The following is a 13,313-nucleotide window of genomic DNA, read 5'->3' on the forward strand; positions in this document are numbered from 1 at the left end:
TGCCCTCTCGACTCCACCATCACCCTCACCCAGTTCTCTGGGTTGGGGGTTATTAAATATGCAAGGTATTTTCCTGGCGGGGTCCTTGCCATCAACAATGAGCCAATGCTGCCAGAAACTTATTCTATTAGCCTGTCTGCAGCAGCTGATGAGCCAGGGCAAGCTATGGGATAGAAAAGGTCTGAAGGTGAAAGACACATGAGCAGCTTTTAGGTCTGAGGGTTAATGGGAGCGAGAACTGCCTACCACATGCCCCATCACCCAGAAAGTGGCCTTCTGTACTGTCCCAAGGATTACCACCATCCCCCTCCTGCGGGATCCTGTAATTTACATATGATAGGGAGAGAAGGGAAACCTGCAAGTATAGCAGAGGAAAATCCAGTTCACAGTGTAGAAGGTTAAGGTTCAGGCACCTGGGGCATATGGGCCAGTTTCAGGGCAGGAGTCACTTGTACCGCAGGGTGGCCCTGGGATATCCTAACAGGGAGGGTAACAAGGGCTGTTGGGGAGAATTTAAATCAAATTGGCAGGTAAAGCAAGGGACTAGAATAGGCCTCCTGGAAGTGAAAGTAAGTTTTAGGGTTTTAGGGAATAGGAGCTTTTCAAAGAGGTTAACTAGGACTGGGTAGTTAAAAAAAAGTAAGAAAAAATAGAAGGAAAAATTGCTAAAACAATATGTGTAGACATAAATGCACAGAGTATGAAAAAACAGCTGAGAACTAGAAACATTTATTAAAATAGAAATTCTCATTAAAATTGAAAGTCCCATAAGAAGAGGTCTCAAAGAGCTGCCTGTGATTATGCTGCTGATATATCTCAGTGTGATCATGGATCTAGATATCCTTCATGGTAGCCAGGAATAGTCTATCTATATTCCAACTGTAGAGAACTCCATTCTTACTGCAGCTTCTGCCTAGAGGAAGGGGCTGGTGACAATTTCATAACTGTTTCCTCTGCTTCGGTATACATGACGAGTGAGACCCCACTAGTCTTTGGGTATGAACAGATGGACTTCAGTGACATCTCTGAATCCCAAATTCCTGGGTGTTTGTATTCTTGTTGAAGTTGGTAATTATCCTGCTATAGAGCATGGATGGACCCACAATGTCCAGGCACCATCACTAAGTGCACCCCTGTAAGGTACTACTACCATGCTGTGAAATTGTTAGAACACGGAGCTGTGAAACATGTGGTTTGTGAGATTGTGATGTGATTAGTAGGTAATTTATTACAGAGAAAAGCAGCTATCATCACAGTTTTCATTAAAAGAACTTCATCCCCATGGATTTAAACATCCAACCTCCAATCAAAACTAAATAAACCAAGGTTCTAAAATGGATAGAACAGAAACCTGAGACAATATTTATTTCAGTAAATAGTAATCCTTATACAGGTGGTATTGCAGTTGCAAAATCCAATGTTTATTTACTGCAAGTCCAATGTTCCTTCCCTTTTTTAAGGCTAATTTTCACCCCTAGGTTAGGTGGCTCATTAGCTACAGTTGGAAACCTGTGCATGAATTTTTCCAGTTCTATTTCTTTTTGTTCATTTATTCTCTGACGCTGAATCTTGAGATGTCTTAAAATAACTGAGCCATTAATTTGACTAGCAATTGAAATAAAGGAGCAAAGATAAATAAAGGCAGAATACAAGAATTTGTCTGTGAGCTGGAGGCAGGGTTACATCTGAACATGAACAAATCTCTAACAAAGGCACTGAAACATTTCCACAATATTCCCCAGGTTTACATTTCTCAGGTTAGCTCAGCTCTTAACCCCACCCCTCCCCCATGGAAAAAGCTTGCAATAAACTTACAAACCGGAAGCAGCTCCTGACACTGGACTCCACGTTGCTTCCTCCAAATGATGCCACCTCGCCCAGCTGGCGTGGGATCTGAATGGCTTCATGGAGGAGAAGGCTGAGGTGGCGCTGATTGCACAGGCTTGCTGAGTCACTCACTTGCTTGTACAAGTCTACGGAGGGGAAAATTATTAGAGTGGTTACGTAGGTGAAGCAACCAACTTCAAAAAGCTGAATGTGTACTGACTCCCTCCAGGGCTGCGCTGTTTGGTATGCATGGAGCCACGGAGGTGGTGAGGGATTGGGGAAAGTGGAGAGAAAGAACTTAGATCTGTAAAGCGCTTTCCATGACCAAAGGATGTCCCAAAGCACTAGTAGTCACTGTTGTAAGTACATTAGATGGAGGTATTCTTAGTGGAGCATTAATGAAGGATATGATTCCATCTTGTTTAATTGTACTTGAGTTATCTTTTTGGTGAACCCCCCTCTCCTTCCACCTCTCTCAACACATGCACATTTTTGCAGTGTGCATATTAATTGTAATTTTAGCCTTGTACTCTAATTTGTGTTGATGTATTAGGTAATGGAGCTAGTAATGGCTCAACAACCGAAATGCTTGTGAGTGAATTCTTCTTCGAGGAGTGATTTTTGTGAATCATTATCTCCAATAAGATGAAGAACACCTGTGTAAGGGTATGGCACTCTTTCCTGCTTTATCCACCCAGGATCAGCATTAGGTGCTTTTAAAGTCAGGTAGAGCCTGGATTAAATACAGAAAATGTTCCCTCTGCATTTATCCATTAAATGTTCCTAGGTCTGATGTAACAATGGATTAGGTTCAGAGACAGATTACCTTTACTCTGCCTTATCAACAGTCACAGGTAAATAACAGCATAGTTTAGATGTAGAGAAAGCTCCCTTTGTACTGCCTTATTAAGCACTCAAACCTAGGATGTAGCTTATAGATGCAAGGTACATCTCCCATTCATCCCCTTGAACTCAGAGGAATATTTCCTACTGATATTGCATTTCCAACAGCAGCCAAGTTCCTGGCGCAGTATATTTTAAGGGACTTAGCACTAAAATAAACTTTTGCTGACTTGTCCATTTTGGAGCAGTACTGACTATCCCGAAAACAATTCATGTTAGACCTTTATATCAGGAAAGTAAGAAGAGGTTTTAACTCAATCAATGGTCCCTTCCCCTCAGCGTAACATTTACAACTTACATTTTGGTAAGTGACCAGCTTTGAAATTATATTATTTACATTTTTGCTCTCTAATTAAAATGCCCAACGTTGCACTGTTGTAGGACTCTTCCAATGCAATTCTGTAACTGGTCTCCAAAAAAGATCAGTATTTTCTCTGATTCCAACTCCCTTGGGAAGCATTTGATCTGTGATTGGGCCTTTCCTTCTTGATTACAGGATTCAAATCTTTAAATCAGCCTGACTGGAATTGGCTCCAAGATCCCAGCAAGTGTAACAGTGGTCATTGCTGATTGGCCTTTTTAAATTACAATGTCTACTTGTGGTTCTTTGTGATATTTGGCAAAAGCTTTAACCTGGCATAAAAATCTACATAATTAAATTTAATCTGAATCAAGGTACATAACATCCACAATATTTCAAAACAAAAAAGTGAAGAAAGGCTTGCATTTAGCATCATATCACATGTCAGAAATAACTGCACATAAGTGGGATTACGTTTTGGAGTGCAGTCATTTGTTATGTAGGTAAAGGCAGCAGCCATTTTTTAAACAGCATGATCCAACAAGCAGCAATGACGTGAATGGTTCATTTCTTTGTGCAGGTTGAGGGAGGGATATTGCTCTTCTTCAAATAATGGCATGAAATTTTTATCATAGACCACAGTAGGTATAAAGTTCTTATCCTAATAACACACGTGAAAGATGGCATTGCTGCAATGCAGGTGGATGGGCTACCAACTGAACCATGATGACACTAATACATTAGAACCACTTTAAGATGCTTCTGGGAAACGTGATAAGATGCTGTACAAACACAATTCTTCCTTTTCACCTTTGTGTGTGATATTTACACTGATATTTCTCTTCCACCTCTGCATTGCACAAAGTGATAATTCCAGTCTTGAAGGACAAAGCTCGAATCTTGCCATTGCGACCACTAGGGAGGAATGACAGCAAATAAAATGATTCCAAATGTGAGAAGCTGAAACAACTGGCGTCTGAAAACATTGCTGGAGCTGAAACCTTATTTGCATAATTTCAGTATTGACCGTGTCTATTAAAGCCTTCTTTTTAAAAAACAGAAATGCTTTCAAAAGCAAATAGTTCCAGGAGTGTAAACTGTTTTACTCTCTGCTTAGTGTTGTAGTGTGATCCTGATTCTAAATGGGCTAGTTATCTGGCTCCAGTGATCTTTGACAGCAAGTGGTATCAGGGTATCTGATTGTGGCAAACAACATGGCTCAGCTCAGTTCCGCATTCATCCAACATTCACTCATGGGCAACTCCGGCGTGACACTGGATAGCAATCAGGAATGAGAACTCTGACTAATTGTTCTGCTCCTTAGCTCACATTGCTAGATCCAATTTCAGGACCTTGTCTATTGCATTCACTCAAGGCAAACCAGGTTTCAAATCTGGGAACTTCCTGATCCTTATGGCTCATTGTAAATTCATTCATTGGGCTATTGGGAATCTATGTAGTGTCAGATGGGGCATAACAGAATTTACTTCTCTTTTATGAGACTAATTTTTAAGAACAGCTAAAACATGTCTTATGCAATTGATACTTCCTACTCAATGGCAGGTTTTTGCACTGTATTGTCTGCTTCCCACCTCACTAATTATGCAGCCATAGGAAACAAGTCATCTCGCTGGTGGGTGGCCTCTGAATCGCCCACCATGCCATTACCTCACTGTTTCCTCCCTCCGGGTGCCATATCTAAACTGCAGCCACACACACAGTTCTCAATGCTTGCAGCCCAGGGCTGTTCCAGTGAAGACATGGCCCTGAAAGCCAAGAAGAGTTCAGTGACCCGTCACTGGAATGCCTTTTGGGCACCCACTGTGATGTCCTCCATCCCCACCCTGGCCGCAGGAGGTCCAGCAATCTCACCACTCCGGCTCGGGAGGCGGTGGCAGTGGTGGTCAGTGCCAACGCTGCACAGAAGAGGTTGGCCATCCAGTGCAGAAAGAGGATGAATGATCTTATCCGTGCCGCCAGGGTGAGGCAACCACCTCATCACTCTAAACTCACACACTCACAAGCCGGTCACACATTCCCTGGCATCTCACTCACTGCCAGCTCAAGGGAAATCATCACCCATTCTCACACACATACCCTCACATCTCCATCTGGCTCAACTCCTCCAGAGGCTGCCCCCTCAATCCTCACCATATTGAGGCCCCTTGCACCGATCAACATGTGTCCCCACACACGCCGTGGGATACCCTCCTTTCCCAGTACAGCCCTTGTCCTGCAAGCCACTTCTCCTTCTTCCCCAAGCAAGCCCTAGCCCTGCAGTCATTGAAAAGCTACCCCCACCATATGGCTGGTCTGGTATGCAGAGACCTGTCCGTGAGCTCCGCTAAAAGCGATGTGGTGCTGCCTGCAAAGCCTGGCACTGATGACCTCGGGTGCTGCCCGAAGCAAGGTAGGCAAACAAACCTCAAAGTCCTCAGCGAAATGCAGCTCACCAGGTGCACGTCACTTATGTACAGTTGTGAAACCATGTCAGCGTGCAATCACACCAACATGCCTAGCTGATCCAGCATGGGGAGATGATTCTGGCGAGCAGAGATTATAATGAGATGCTAAAATATTGAAATTAGGTTCCCCGCCACGCATTGATGGGTGTAGCGGACGATCACAAACTGGTTTCATTACAGCATAAAACCAATTTTTGGCCTTCTCACCATATTGTCCACTCACGCCCATCATGGCGCCCGTTGCCAACGGGACTGGACGATTCTGTCCATAATGTTTCATATCTATCGTAACAATTTCATGTAAACAACGCGATGCATCACTATTTGTGCTTAACTGTCAGACAGAACAGATCATATAAAGAGAGGTGAAATTAAAACCTACGTGTCATAGACATTGAGAAGCCAGTTAAGACACATGTCCACAGAGAGAGGCACGTTAACGATGATCCCGCGCTCCTGCTCGAGGTGATCGTACATCGCGGTGAGGCACTGGATGATTTCCAGAACATCGATTGTCTGGTCACTTTGCTGTAGTTTGTACTGAGTGAAGATGTTGGAGGCACTGGCCATGCTCAACAGGTCCACTGACAGTGGATAATGTAAACATAGCAAAATGAATAACATGGAACATTCTAGTAATGATCAGAGTACAACTTCACTAATGACAGTAAAGGATTTTGAGAAGAGACTGCCCAGGTGCCTTCTCCAAAATGAAAATGAATTGCAGTTGAGCTTTGCAGGTTTTAAGGTTAAAACGTTAGCCCAACAACATTTCACAACAGGATCTCATCAGTTACCCTTAAAAGCAATAGCTTGGCCTACTCGCTAAGGAGTAGTTTGTCACCTTGATTCTTAATGTCCCTGTTCAACTCCAGCAGAGGCTGACTGATGCTTTTAGAAACCTGAAATCAATGCAAATGTATTTGTGAGACAAGGAGGGGATGAGGTGTTTTAATTGGTACATGATGATTATTCTTATGTTGGAGGTGAAACCTCTTCCCTTTAAGGTATTTTCACCCCCTCCCTCCACTTTCTTAGGTCTTCCTGTGATGGACACAGACACTGCAGCTAAGAATTCAGCAGGGTGGCATATTTCCACGTTCTGCAAACCCCATGGTGAAGGGCGGCATAAGTAATTACAAGACAGCAGTAATTCTTCCTCCAATTTTTTCTTTGTAGGAAGGAACTGGCCTCAGCTCAGCATTTCCACATGGCAACATACCTAGCTCTAGAGTTCTAGAGAGATGGTAGTGCAGTCCTGGATCATACGCTGGCCATATGCTTGGGAGCAAAGAAGCCAATAGTGCAGGGTTGATTTGGTAGCATTTCTTCAAGGCACTCACAGCATGTTTTCCATGATCTGCTAGGGGCTGAGGTTTCTTAAAACTTTTCCTTTTGTGTTTCAAAATACTTCAGTTACATTCCGGGAAGTGGCTTTATATATTTAAATGAAAATTCAAGACTTTAATGAGCATAGTTCACAATTGCTGAGCAGGCTGTTAGCAAATCAAGGGGAGATCTTGACATTGTACAATAGTTTAAAATGGGTGATAGCGAGTCAGCAGCCTATCTTGCACCTCTGTTAACTTCAATGGAAATTGAAATTGGGAATGATGACTAACAATCACTTGCTTTTCAGTTTGCATTAAGACAAGATATACCTGCAAGTGCACATGACCCATCAAGTTTCATCCACTCTTAATGGGTATTAAGTAAGCTTCATGTCTGATAGTATAGGACCCCAATGCCAGAAGCACTACAGTGGCATTAGCATCCCTGTATTTGAAGCTTGTAGCACAAATGGGCTTTTGGGCAGGTTTACAAATTGGACCAGGCATCAGACTGTGTTTAAGGTGGAACACAATCAATTTCAAATTTGGGAGCTTACAAATATTATTTCAAATCAGTTTCTGAATTCAATTTTATTAATGGCCAACATAGGCTCCTATGAGCTAAAGAGAAGGCAAGCCATTGCCTGAATGCTTCATGGCCACTGGCAGAGAATGCGGTTCTCTGTGAACATAAGCCAAGGCCTTGAAATGAACCAGATATACTTACAGCGAAGAGCCTTCTGTACACGTCTCAGCTTCATGGCAGTTCTGTAAGCTGAGAATTTGACGTTATTCAGAGCAGCTGTTAGAAAAAAGCGGAAAAGAATAAGATATCTATTACCTCACATCATTCGCCCTTGTGAGATGAAATTATATTACACTGCTCAAAGATTAACCAAATGTTAATAAGTAGTGACTGATTAAGTATTATAATTCCACTGATGGGGTAGTGAGAGAGCGAAATGGATGTGAAAAGTCATGCTGCAACAGTCGACATCAATAACTTGCGTGAGTTTTACTTTTTCTTGCTATTCATATTTCAAGGAGGTTTCTAACTAATAACTGACTCACAGAATGCCAAAGTGCTGCTGTGAACATCTGTAATAAAAACATGCCTCAGAGGACAAGATTGTATTGGAAATCTTACCAAGTGACTGGTACAGTTCGGTCATCTTAGGGTGATCCCAGCACGTAGTCTGGCCCTGATGACTGAAAGGATAAAGAAAGCACATTAGAGGACAACACTTTTTAAAGTTTGTTTAATATCTCAGAAAAATAAAGCAAGAGGATTGATTTTTGGGCCACGATTTTGATTCACTCGTGATGAATTGTGAGGCGATTGTATGAATTGAAAATCTCTCATGGGTGAGTGGAACAATAGTTAAAGGCCAATAGCTGATGTCAGGTTACAAACATAATGAGCATTTCGGATGACACTGTAAAACAAATATATCTTGTGAGTTATGTTCATTAACATAAGGGATGTCAGTGCCGGAAAATAAATAAAAGATACCCCACTCCTTCATGTTTCTCCCACTGTCCTGCAAGTGCTGACTCACTCTAGAGCATTGGTCCATATATAGGTCACCCAATGGTGTCTCACCCTGGTTTTTTTTTCCACATGTGAATGTAAACATGTGTTTATCAGTCAGCTAGTTTGCCACAAGAAGCACCAACAAAGCCCTATCCTGTCCTCACCTGGCACCCACCTTCTAGCAGGAATCATTAGGCAGCAATGGGAAACACAATATTCACCATTGATATTTCATCCCTCCAAAGCCCAAGGATACACTGGCCAACACTAGCACAACTCCCAGCACCGTGGCCAAGACTATCTATTTCAGCAAAGAGCAAAGGTTTAAATAATATGAGATAATTTTAAACTTCTGTTGATAGTATGTTGACAGCAGATGAATCAGATCGGCCACCCGTTATAGCCCTCATCTCATAGTCAGGAGAGGCATGTAACAGGAAGCCGGTCCAAAACCACCCATTTCACCCAATCCCCCAAAGGTCAAAATTATCCCTATTTCGATCCATAGTGAGCAGTGTGAGTGCACACAGGGCCACTGGGGGAACAATTTCTTTAAATGTCACCTTTTACATGTTAAAAATTACTTGTAATTGTAAGTCTCAACAAAATGCACTCTTCCAGCCAAATCAGTAATGGATCAATACATGATACCACCATTTCCTAGATACTGATCACTATATAGGTATTAACATGGGTCCAGAGAAACCTTCTTTTGTATGGATCAAGGGTCAAACAGTGGCTGCTGGCTGAAACATTATAGGAAACTTTAGAAGCTGATGAAAACTCATGAATAAAAGCAGAAAAATGTACGTACTCCTGAAACACTGTTCCATATGTTCCCTCTGATCCTCATTCTCTCTCATTTGCATGTAAATTACTTTTACAACTGGAATAAGCCAGTTTACCATGAAAACCCTGCACTGATATGGCATTTCGACATAGTAAATTCTCATTCTGCAGTCTGTCTGAGCTTGAAATTTTAATGAGGTTTTGAATTCAGGATTATTTTTTTCTTCCTACACACATGCCTAATTTGGACCAGGCTATCTTGTAGAAAAATAAAATTGGAAAGGAAACTGAGCCATTAAAATGTGATATTTAAAGGAGCATCCTTCAATTTAATTTTCAAATTTAAAGCAAGTCCTAATAAAAATGAACTGGCTACGACCCTATATTGTTGCAAAAATAGTTACAAAAAGAGGATATCTTGAAAATACACAACAGATTCATCAGCGGTGGAAAGAAAAAAGGCAGACTAATATTTTGTGTGCCAGCTGCATATTTCCTACATTTTCTATTTTTATTTTTTATTTGCAATGTTCATAGATTTTTTTACATAATCCCCCTGTGCTAAGAATATCCCCAACTTAATCACATGTCAATTCATGACAGTCCACATACGCACAGCGCAATAGTGAAGTGGTTAAAGAGTCTGGAAGGTTTCTCAAATCGTTGTAGGTTCAGAAATTGAAGATGATTAAAGAGAAACACAAAGAGTGGCGGTCACAAGAACAGCTAAGGGTGTTTGAATAGGACCCCTCCTCATGTCTAACTTCTAACGTTCAATTGTTCAAATTGTGCAATGAGACAAACACAATCACAAAATCAGCATCAGGGAGAACTTGCTCTGCTACGGTTTCGTACTCATTGCCCCAGCTGTGAGCATCTTCATAGATAGCTCTCCGTTAATGTGAATAACTATATTTCATATATATATATATTCCTACTCTGTTTCAATAGCATCTGCCATGTTTTTAAGGTTGTTCTTGAACTGACAGGCTGAATAGTACTTGGACAGAATTACACATCAAAGATGTTTGTACTGAATTTCTATTTGTGCCAATGAAGTGACTGATGTTATTCTGGGATACAAGGTTGAATAGCCTCACTCTTCTTCTATTAGATCTGTTATTACACTGCAGTTTAATCACGCCCATCATTCTTCTGCCTGTTGTCTAAATTCTACCCATCATATTGGGAAGTTTTAATGTGTCTGCATTCCTGTCTGGCCCATTTTATCATAGGCATCAAACATTTATTTTAGATTTATTTTAATTTGGAACAGGTTAGCCACTGAATGAAAAAGGCATACAATGAAGTTCAGTGTGCTAAAAATGGCATGGAGAGAAAATTAAACTGTCTGCAATTTGATCAGTCTGAAGCATCTCAAGCCAACTTTATCTCTGCTCATAACTTCTGTTATTGAAAAGAGCATCACTTGCCATTAACCTGCCCTTCTAGCAGAGCTCCATCTGGTTCCTTGCCAAAGCTATTTCTTGTCACTCCAGTGAATCCTCCACTCTTCAATCATAAATGAACACTTCCTAGCTCTTCTAGGTGTTTTTTGCATTGTGGATTAGAGCTAGTATATGAAGTAAGTGTTAAGGAGTAATCAATTTGTGCATTAGCACTAATGGCATGGGTGCTAATTTTTGCCCACAGTCCCATACATGTTCTTGTGAATAAATAATGGCCCCAGTTTTCTGAGGAGCAGCAATCACCCCATGGATTGCCACGTCGCTCCCGCTTTTTTGTGCCATGCCGAGCGCTGCATTTATTGCCGGGACCTCCGACCCTGGCTTGTTCAGAAATGCGGTGCACATCGTCAATGGAACTGCTTCTTTGCAGCACTGGATCATCAGGGGTAGATAAGACATGCCCTCTTTTTATGGCACCAGCTGCTGTATTCTGGTAAGAGTGCACTAACAAACTGAAAAGCTGGGACATATAAACAGCTTTTCAATGTGTTAGTGTATGAGTGTCTGGGTGAATGGGTAAGTGAATGGGTGAATGTGTAGATGGGTAAGGGGTTGAGGTGGGTGAAGTAAGTGGGTAAGGGGTTATGGTGACAGGCGGGTGAGACAAGTAAGGGCGTCGTGTGGTAGGTGAGTGAAGTGGTAGGTGGGTAGGGTTGTAGGTGGGTAGGGAGGCAGGTGGATAGGGTGGCAAGTGGATAGGGTGGCAGGGGGATAAGGTGGCAGGTGGGTGGCGGGGGAGAGGTCGGGTCAGGTTGTGCTATGGTGTGTTGAGGGGTCAGGGGGCATAGTTGGGTGGTGAGGTCAGGTCAGATCAGGTCAGGTCAGGTCAAGGGAGAGTCAGGGTATCGGGTGGGGGGAGGGGGGAGTTGGGGAGGTCAATGAGGGGAGTTGGGGTGGATTCTGGGTGAGTGGTGGAGGGGAGTCAGGTGGTGAGGGCGGGTCAGGTTGGGTTGAGGAGAGTTGGGGTTCTGGAGGGAATAGTTGGGGAATTGATGTAGGGTTGGGAGGGGCCAGTTTGAATGATTGGGATGTTCAGTTGCATTGTTACCCAGGAGTTAGACTAGGATTTTTCTGTCTAACATTTCCTGGGTAACTATCCAGGTTAGTACGTCAGAACTGTGTGAAGTCTCCGACTGTAACTCAGAGTTGGAGATTTTCTCGGGGGGTCCTGGGAGGCAGGGGAATTGCCCATTGAAAGTTCAAACTTCCTGGGTAATTCCCATGGAGTCAGTGTGTTGGGATTTCCAAAGGATCCCACAGTGCATCTTGATGGGGGGTGGGGGCTGGGGAGAGTGGGTATGTCTAGTCTCCAACAACACAGAGGTTGGAAGATCTGGGTCAATACCTCTAACATGCTGGCTTGACATGAATGTTTTGATTTGTTAACAGCTTGTTAAACAGTAATTAATGAGGAATGTGCATATTTATGCAGGATGTACTCATACCCACATCACATTCATTTCTATCATTTAAAGCTGGTATTAAATAGAAGGGTGAGCAGGCAGCATTCAAGGAAAACAGAAAAGGAGGTGTCATATTGTTGATAAAAATCAAATTTTTAAGGAAGAGAGTGCTAGAGTGTATTGTGCAACTTCTGGAACTAGTTAAGAACAATATCAAAGGAACTCAAAGTGACCAAGTTCAACAATGTTATGGAGCAGAGACTAAAGAGGCATACCCAAAATTTCCGGTTGTATGGCATTCCCGAAATGTAAAGCACCATTTTTTCCACCTCTTGCTGTTTGTGCAGGTTATGTCCCCACATCTATTTATGGAAAGAGCTATTTTTCTCAAACATTTAGAAGGCATGCAACTTTGAGCCCGAGAATAATATCATTTACTTCATTGACCCAAATGGAAAAATCATTGCTCCAACTCTTTGATTTTTAAATCCGCCCAAATTGGGTCAGGTTATATGGTGCTGGACCAGCTGATCTTTACCTGCCTGTCAATTTTGTATGCTTGTACAAAGGTTAATGCTAATATTTCAAGGATTTTTAAAATCTTGAGGAAACTAGAGATTTTGCAATTGTTTGATTTGGAAGAATGCCAAGTTGACTTGTAGGATACTTTGGTTGTTTGCTGGTCTGTTAAGATTTAAGGACCCCACTTAGGGGCCTCATCCTGCTGCCGCCAGCCTTCACCCAGTGAGGGCACAGGGTTTCTCTTGTTTGAAGGCACTCAGTGCTTTATTGAGGGACTCACCATTGGGAAGGGGGGATTTGCTGAGGGTTCCCCCCTTGCCTTTTCCTCCAATCCCCTTCCCCGACCCCACCCATGACTCCCATCCCGCCCTCTTTTACTTTTCTTCAGGAATCCCTGGTGAAGTCCCCAGCATAGTACTGGCAGCAGCCACCACTCTTGGTGGCACTGCTGGTAATGGACAGCCACTGGCCTCTGACTGGCAGGCAGCCCTTGGAAGCGGGATTTCCATGTCACTGGGGAAGTGCAGTAATTAAACGTCCCCTGACAAGCGGAAGTCCAGGTGGCAGAATTTCTACTGCTAATTGGTGACTTAATTCCCTCAGGGGTCCCAGGGGTCAGGTTGACAGGGGTGCCAGTTTTGGTGGCCAGCGTTGGGCCCCTTGCTGCCCTCATTAAATTCTGCCTATGAACTACAAAGAGGAGCTGATGCAAGGCAGGCCAGGAAGAGGATGATGAGGAATATGAACCTCTGCAACAGACCAGCAGTGA

At 42.8% G+C, this 13,313-nt stretch overlaps 1 protein-coding gene across 1 annotated transcript in view; it reads right to left on the minus strand.

Annotated features, from left to right (window-relative positions):
• Window positions 1-13,313, minus strand: part of drp2 (dystrophin related protein 2) — a 164,822-nt gene that overhangs the window by 78,281 nt on the left and 73,228 nt on the right. Inside the window, exons 10-14 of the mRNA XM_078547197.1 lie at window positions 7,975-8,036; window positions 7,555-7,629; window positions 5,879-6,080; window positions 3,861-3,946; window positions 1,816-1,973 (exon numbers count right to left, since the gene is read on the minus strand). Coding sequence (XP_078403323.1) covers window positions 1,816-1,973; window positions 3,861-3,946; window positions 5,879-6,080; window positions 7,555-7,629; window positions 7,975-8,036 — 583 coding nt within the window. The remainder of the gene's footprint in view (window positions 1-1,815; window positions 1,974-3,860; window positions 3,947-5,878; window positions 6,081-7,554; window positions 7,630-7,974; window positions 8,037-13,313) is intronic.

This window comes from Cetorhinus maximus, chromosome 8 (genome assembly GCF_964194155.1).
Source record: "Cetorhinus maximus chromosome 8, sCetMax3.hap1.1, whole genome shotgun sequence".
In the NCBI taxonomy this organism is placed as follows: domain Eukaryota; kingdom Metazoa; phylum Chordata; class Chondrichthyes; order Lamniformes; family Cetorhinidae; genus Cetorhinus; species Cetorhinus maximus.